General features: G+C 32.8%; 2 protein-coding genes across 3 annotated transcripts; both read right to left on the bottom strand.

The window, feature by feature from the left end:
• Window positions 1-903: 903 nt before the first annotated feature.
• Window positions 904-2,404, bottom strand: LOC106620949 (uncharacterized). Its single transcript, XM_014239625.3, has 4 exons — window positions 2,275-2,404; window positions 2,035-2,218; window positions 1,724-1,931; window positions 904-1,178 (listed from the first exon to the last, which is right to left on the bottom strand). The coding sequence occupies exons 1-4, from the start codon at window positions 2,276-2,278 to the stop codon at window positions 1,011-1,013; spliced, it is 564 nt and encodes a 187-aa protein (XP_014095100.2). The 5' UTR covers window positions 2,279-2,404; the 3' UTR covers window positions 904-1,010.
• Window positions 2,405-5,347: 2,943 nt separating this feature from the next.
• On the bottom strand, window positions 5,348-7,344 carry LOC106620941 (uncharacterized). 2 transcript variants are annotated; one of them, XM_014239615.3, is made up of 4 exons: window positions 7,132-7,344; window positions 6,779-7,049; window positions 6,604-6,711; window positions 5,348-6,553 (listed from the first exon to the last, which is right to left on the bottom strand). In XM_014239615.3, exons 1-4 carry the CDS (start codon window positions 7,168-7,170, stop codon window positions 5,835-5,837), a joined length of 1,137 nt encoding a protein of 378 aa, XP_014095090.2. In that variant the 5' UTR covers window positions 7,171-7,344; the 3' UTR covers window positions 5,348-5,834. The 2 variants fall into 2 exon arrangements, with proteins under 2 accessions (XP_014095090.2, XP_014095089.2); XM_014239614.3 differs by having other exon boundaries at window positions 6,604-6,714; window positions 7,132-7,342.
• Window positions 7,345-7,563: the final 219 nt, after the last annotated feature.

Genomic DNA, 7,563 nt, shown 5'->3' with positions numbered 1-7,563 from the left:
TTACTTCTGCATCATTAATTCTTCTTGCCTGCAATTGTTCTTGCGTTTCCGTTGCTCTTCTAGCTTCCTGCTGCTAAGCTTGTCTTTTCGAACGTACTCGTGCCTGATGAGAAGTTTCAGCTGCTCTCAAAACACGTTGTCGATCTGCTTGCTGTTGCCTTCTCAGCTCTGCTTGAACTTCACATTCTTTATTTCGTGTAACTTTAGCCTTACGCACCGGCGTAGAATTTCTTGACAGCGCCGATTTCCGCTTTCGAGGCATTTTTATATTTAATAAGAGTAACTAATAATATTTGTGTTATTTCTCTGATTTACGTTTTTTATACATTTATGTTTTCTTTCATTTTTAATTTTTTCGACAAACAATCATTTCTGCCAAACTTTTTTTTTTCAATTTCAAAATTTTCAAATTTATTTTCCAAACATATATAATCTTCCAAAATAATTTTTTTAATAATCCGTAAAAAATTTACAAATTTTGTAATAAAAAGTATCCTATGTTCATTCTGACACCTCTAAGAGTATATGTACAAAATTTCATGATGATCTGTTAAGTAGTTTTTGCGTGAAAGCTTAACAAACAAACGGACTTTCGCATTTATAATATTAAGTATAGATTATATTTCACACTCAATTTGCGGCTACCGGGGCGTATACGTAACATTAGAATCTTCACTGGTGATTCGTTTTGCAGCAACCACAATAAGTCGCTACTACACCTTTTATGCTTTCGGGTAGTTACTTCAATGATTTTTAAGCATTTCAGATATAATAATGTTTATTTGTTTTTAAATATATTTATTTAGCTCTTAGATGATTTTTTCTGAGTTGCAAATATTAAAATAAATCGAGTTTAAATGCAAAGAAGTGTTGCCAATTTTGAAGTTATAGTAGAGTAGAGAATTATATGCATCACTTAAAAGATATATATTTTCTTAAAAAAGTCTTAAAAATATATTTACACACATACAAATATGCATGAATTTACATCTCAAATTTAAATTTATCAATCATTCTTTGTCCAGATCTTGTTGTTGACTCTGGTCATCCTTGGACTCATTGAATTCATTAAAATCGCAGATATAATTAATTAATGTATCTAAGGCGTGAACAAATGTTGGTGAAAGGGCATCATTCAGGGTCTTCAAAAAGTAAAGTTTTACTTCATTTGTATACAGCTAGAAAAAAAAAAAACAAAGGCCTGCTTTAAGGCTGTTTCAAACTCTAAAATGCATAGAAGGGTATACAAATATATTTATGTGAATTTGGAGCGTGCAGTTTGTATCTCCGATATACTATGATAATGTGATATCGGCGGTTCCGATAAATGAGCAACTTCTTAGGGAGAAAAGGATATATACAAAATTTTAGAACGATATCTCAAAAGCTAAGATATTTGAATATATAGATGGACAAGCCGACGAACATGGCGAACAACTTAATATATCCTGTTCCGGGTATAAAGATGTGTTACCAGTTATCATAGAATAATTTTGAACTCATCCTAAACTGGCCTCTCTATCCATGAGCATCGAATGTTTCAATCGCTGTAAATTAAGGATGCTTACATAGCTTTTAGCTCTCTTTCCATCCGCGAAAGAAGTGAACCATCTGTCTGCAGCTATTATTCAGTACGAAAACTCAATTTTTTTTACCTCTTCAGTGAATTTTAAACGCCAACCGACGCATCACACAAAACTAACTTAACATCACCCGCACTTACCTGCCACATTGTACCGCTGACAGAGGCAGCTCTATGTCTAAGAGCTAGCTCTTTCATCATAGTCTTGACGAAGCGTGAATTATCCAACTGTTCGATGATCATTTGGAAAACGGCGAGAACATCCTTTTGATGTTGACTGGCGAACTCAATGTCCAATACATCGTTAAAGCGAAATATTTCATAAAGATCTTCATGTTCGGCGAAGAAACTGAAAAACCAAAAAAAAAAACCAGAAAAGCCGCTCACCTCAATGATTAGTCATTGATTTTATGCTTCTGGCCTAGGGCTCTAATGCATATATATGTACATACTTTACATAGATATTGAGCGCTGCTCGGCGTTGCTTTTGTTTAATTATAGTCCAACCATTCTGTAGTGATTTTCTCTCTGTACTTGTCAGCCCCAACTCATCTGCCACGGGTCTGATTTCGTAGGGTTCCAAGGCTCTTGGAAACACCGGCGGTGTTTTATTCTCAGTTGTTTCAATATAGGAACCTAGAGGTACATATGTGGCTTAGACATGCGCTGAAGCTAATTTCTCTTAAATTTACCCATATTTTAGTATTTCTTCATATAAATGTATATTTTAATGATGATATTGTTGTGCCAGCATACAGACGTTAAAAATATATATTTTTGTAATTTTTGATTTATTATGACAACTTATTTAACAGAAATCAAAAGAAAGTTGTATATTATTAGAATACAGTGTGGTGAAAGTATATATCTGCAAGCGAGAAAAATAGTTGCAACGAAACTATGTGTAATGCCCTTCACATGTGTTTCGCACTATACTGATTCCGATCGGTCAGTATGGCAACTACTTGCTGTAATGGTCCGATCTGAACAATATTTTAGCACTGTCTTAGACAATAACCCAGACCGAATTTCGTAAAGATATCTTGTTAGAGAAAAAGTTTTCCATATAATAATTTTTTAATATTTTTCAATTTAATTAAAATATAAATAATATAAATATAAATAATATATAATCTGATATCACCCTGTTACTATTTTTGTTTTTGTAGTTCGTGACGTCACGGATGAATTAAGAGTAAGTTTGACAGTTCGTATCTTAATCCTGTGCTGTACTTTGCCATTATTGATCTTCAACATTCGACTTTTAATCATTCGAACATAAGAAACTCGATACTTAAAAAACTGTAGCATTTAATTTATGTTATTACTGTTGAATTTATTTTCTGAATTTTGTTAGTTGTTTTTTTAATTTACACATTGTATGTATGTATGTATATCCTATATAGCTTAATATGTATAGAATTCACGATATCAATCTTTTTCTGGCGCTATTCGTTTTTACTCGCCTCTCTTCTTTTGTTTGAGGCAGTTTATTTCAAAACAAGGCAATATATGGATATTTCATCGATGTGATATAATATATGGCAACTGGCATAAACGGTGTGTTCGATTCACCACTCTCGGTGTTTTAGCCAATCGTTGAGTTTCGTTTTCAACAACTTAGCCTCTGCACTTATTCGTCCATAAAAGCCGGTTTAAGCACGTCATTCCCAACTTTTTTTACGAATTTATATATAATATATATATGTATATATATAATATGTTAGCTAAGTTTTATATGAACATATTTGATTATAGTTTTGTTGAGCTTATTGAAGGCCTCCATCGTCGTGGGCGATAAGGCATTCCTTAGTTCAGCGAATATAAATTTTGTTGTACAGTCCAACTGAAGCTGCAAAGAGTAAACCAACACATGTATGTGTGATGAATAATTAAATTATAATTTAAATAAAAAATGGCACACACATTTACGGAATCGACATTCATGGAATACTTCTTCAGCTTCTCTATCAAGGGTTCCAGTATTTTTTTCGTTTTAAATTGATCTACTTTATTATTTATAATCGAGCCGTAAAGTCGTAGCAACCAAATTGAGTGATTTATCAATTCATAATTACATAATCTGCCCCTTTCATCGCGAAACTTTTCCATAATCTCGTAATGCTCCGAGTAGAGGCTGTTAAAGCAGTGAATAATGCCAATAAATATTTAGTAGAAATACTGACTTCACTTACTCCATAAGTATATCGGTGGAGAGTGTTCGCAATTTTGGTTCTAGAATTCTCCACGCTTTCTGCAGTGCCAACAATTCCAGATTAGTCAAACTGGGATTAAGCGCATCAAAGATCGAAGCGGATCGGCGCGCAACTAAAGGTTTTACATTGGTACGAATTTGGGAGGAAAGCTTCATGGCATTAGCGCCTGCACTTTTTCGCTTTTTTAGTATTTACAATATTTATATTTTCAATTTCGCTTAGTACTTAGCTAATTTTGTAGACTTTACACACTCAGTAACATAAGTTATTGAGGGTATTTAAGAAAAATAAACTATTTTTTATTAAAAAAAATATATAAAAAGCTCGTTTTACAAAAAGTATATAAAAAACTGATTTTACAAAAAGTATAAAAATGTTGTTATTCAAACTTATATATAGAAGTGTGCGTTTACATGTTGTAAACTTGTCGAAGCATTACAGTTTACAATTGATCACCCGAAATGAAACACGACAAGAGAATACAAAAATCAGCCTTTAATATTTATTAATTTTTTATGCTATTTATCACATTTTATTGTTTTTATTTGATTAATTTTTGTTTGCTAAATTTTATTTTTGCGTAAATTTATTTAAATTATATAACGTAATTAAACTTAATTTACTTAACTAAATATAATATAACTTCTAAATGTTGCACGTAACGGTTTTTATAATGTTCAAAAATATCAAAATTTTACGATGTCTCTCTGTCCGCTCGTTCGTCCTGGATATCTCTAATAATAATGAGGATAACTCAAAAACAACCTGAATATTTTTGTTGTTGCTGTTGAAGGTACAAAAAAAAAATTCTGCAAATAATTTTGAAGACAACAACGAAGGAGCATGTAATCCTTTGCTAGTATAAATCTCAATCCGTTACAGTTGCGTAAACTCGACTATCATTGGAATAGCTGGTATTAAGTATGGATCGCATAGGCTTTTCAAGAAATTTAATTTTTTTTCACTTTTGTATTTGGTTTTCAAAAAAAAAATATTTTTTTATACAAATGTAATTATTTTACTAACCGAATTCGCTATGAAACCCGTATGATATACTCAACAGGGTTTATTAAATGTGCCACTTTGTTACACCCAGAAGGAATCTCGAAGATCCTGTAAAACATGTATATATGTAAATGATCAAGACGAACTGAGCCGATTTAGCCAAGTCCGTCTGCCTGCATATATGCGAAAGATACGATTTGCATACGTCCATGATTCCCCAACAAGTTGCTTAATTGTCGGAACCGCAGATATCGGAACACTATAGCATATAGCTGCCATACAAACTGTACAATCACAATTAAGCTCTTGTATGGAAAACGTTTCTATCTTTCGGTTAACTTCAAAAATTAATCAAGCAATGAATTAAATGTTGCATTGGTAGGAAGTGACTCAACTGCTATTCTAATAACGGACGCACTACTTTTTGAATTAATATTTTCAAACTAATATTTTGGCGCCTCTTGCGTATATATTCCTTATATGCAAAATGATTTGGCGCAAACTAAATTTTAGATAGTTTTAGCAATTAATACACCGTAAAAGATTTATGAGTTCCCTACAGATATGTGCAATTTATTCAATAAGTTGTTTCAAAGCAAAAAAGTGCTCAAAACAACACCTCTGATAAGTACAAAAAAGTAGCTGCAAATAAGTTTTCCACTACGTCATGGCTAATCATGGCGTTGATGTAATCTTTTTCGATATGAAAATAGCAAACAAAAAATCGCATCTTACTTTTTTAGATAAAACACAGAATTTTTTTAAATCTATAAATATGTTTGTACGTAAGTTTGAGTAAAATATATAAAAGTTTTGAAATAATAACATATGTCCTAACTTAAATTTTACTATTATCGTTGCATGACACATAACAAACTTAAATTCTGAGCAAATAAATGATAAAAAAAAAATTATTATTTGAATGATTATGATATAATGTTTTTTGTTTTAATAATTTAATAATAATTTGTGTGGAGTTTAAGCCCATTATAGCTGGTAAAAGTGCCGAAGCAACTGGCTTTGATTATGATTTAAATATATATACGGAATAGCATGCTTGGAGTGATCTTGGTGTTACACATGGGACACTTGCGTGTCAAACGTAAAGCTTCACGTATGCATTTGGCACAGAAAACATGACCACACTTAGTTGATGTGGGTTGATTATTGACACAACTGTCCATGCATACAGCACACATAAAAGGCACACGCCCATTTTCGCTTCCCACACCAGTCTCGGTATTTTCCGCTTGCGCACCAGGCGACCAGGCATTAATTTTGTCTTTGTTTGACATTTCTATGTTTGTTGTTGATGTTGTTGTTGAAATGGAACTACCAGACGAACTACCAGTGGAACTGCCTTCGTTTTGTATACGTGCTGCTGAAGATGTTGAAGAAAGTGAACGACGTGATGAGGCTCTATGACCGCTTGCAGAACCCAGGCGACGTGATGCGGTCAAACGTTGTCGTGTTGCATTACCGTTTCTGGAATTATTTTCAATGTTATTGATGGTTCTTCTGTATGAATTACTGTTTCTTGAGCGTTCATTATTTAGACGGAAATTTGGAGTGCAAAGATCAACTACTTCTTCAACACTTGGTGTCACTATTATAACATCGTCGTTTACATCTAATGGATATATAAGTCTGGTTGGTTGTGGCATATTCATTGAATCACTTAAATCGATTACTTCCTCAGGTGTTGAGGCGCGTATTCGATTTCTTCGTACCGGTTGAGGTCTCTCAATTACTGTAAAACAATAAACTGTTAATTTGTTTTAAGTTGTTTGTTAGTTCTACCATTGCGTGGAGTAGTTGATGACATTAATTCCAAACGTCTACTACCGTGTTGTTCTTGCTCCGAAGCCACAGTGCGTAAATTGTGCTCCAACATCTCACAAAATCGATCTACTAAATATGTGAAAAATGGCTTAAACAAATTCACAAAAGGATCTGTCAGTTAGTCTTTATTTACTTCGATTGACTTCCCGGTCGATTTCTCTACTTGATGGTGTGGACAATATTGGTCTACCGGATAAATTTAAACGCGGTGTTTTAGGCGATTTCGGGGAGCTAGAATTAGAACTTGTCCCATCATGCTGTCCACTGCTACTGCTATTGTTATGAGACCTACGCCCTAGTGATGGTGCCGTCCGTTGTGGTGTACATTGAGTCTGATCCAACATATTGTATACAGATGCTATTAATAAACTCGTGTCTTCGATTAACTCATCCAGGTCGCCACTCTAAAATGGATAAAGGAAAAATACAACCGTTACTATTAATTAATGGCAGAGATGGCGCTTTTAGAATGGAAGCTGTACTTACATCTGGCAAGGTTTCCAATCTTTTGCCTAGATTTGACATTTTTTATTAGCTGACGATGGATTATTACACTTTCTTTAAAATTTCCGACTTTCTTTTGAAAAACTCGTATTTATAATAGACATATGTATATTCCAAACCGAGGAACGAGCGAACAGAAATTTTGCAATTACAAATTTTCCAAACGACAATATTTTTTGACAATCACAGATAAATTTTGTAATAGATTCACAATGGAAAATATCGATAGTTGTAGCTCAAAAATTAATAAGGTTATATGAACCATTCGCATTAGGAATTTTTTTATGTTTTTAATTTAAAAATTAAAATATTTTATCAAATAACACTAAAAAAAATTTTGACGTATAACTCGTTAATCAAATTTATAAGCTTGATGTATAATTTTTATTAAATATGGTATTCAGTTAGTTTTTT

This window comes from Bactrocera oleae, chromosome 2 (genome assembly GCF_042242935.1).
Source record: "Bactrocera oleae isolate idBacOlea1 chromosome 2, idBacOlea1, whole genome shotgun sequence".
NCBI lineage: Eukaryota > Metazoa > Arthropoda > Insecta > Diptera > Tephritidae > Bactrocera > Bactrocera oleae.
This window is presented reverse-complemented; position numbering and strand designations above follow the sequence as displayed.

What these genes read in the sequence shown, in the direction of transcription:
- LOC106620949 (XM_014239625.3), bottom strand. An exon ending in GCGCTCAATATCTATGTAAA is followed by an intron (nt 1,932 to 2,034) that starts GTATGTACATAT and finishes TTGGTTTTTCAG; the next exon opens with TTTCTTCGCCGAACATGAAG. An exon ending in TCAGCGGTACAATGTGGCAG is followed by an intron (nt 1,179 to 1,723) that starts GTAAGTGCGGGT and finishes TTTTTTTTCTAG; the next exon opens with CTGTATACAAATGAAGTAAA.
- LOC106620941 (XM_014239614.3), bottom strand. Translation starts at nt 7,170, where the DNA reads ATGTCAAATCTAGGCAAAAGATTGGAAACCTTGCCAGAT. An exon ending in CGACCGGGAAGTCAATCGAA is followed by an intron (nt 6,715 to 6,778) that starts GTAAATAAAGAC and finishes TCACATATTTAG; the next exon opens with TAGATCGATTTTGTGAGATG. An exon ending in ATCAACTACTCCACGCAATG is followed by an intron (nt 6,554 to 6,603) that starts GTAGAACTAACA and finishes ATTGTTTTACAG; the next exon opens with TAATTGAGAGACCTCAACCG.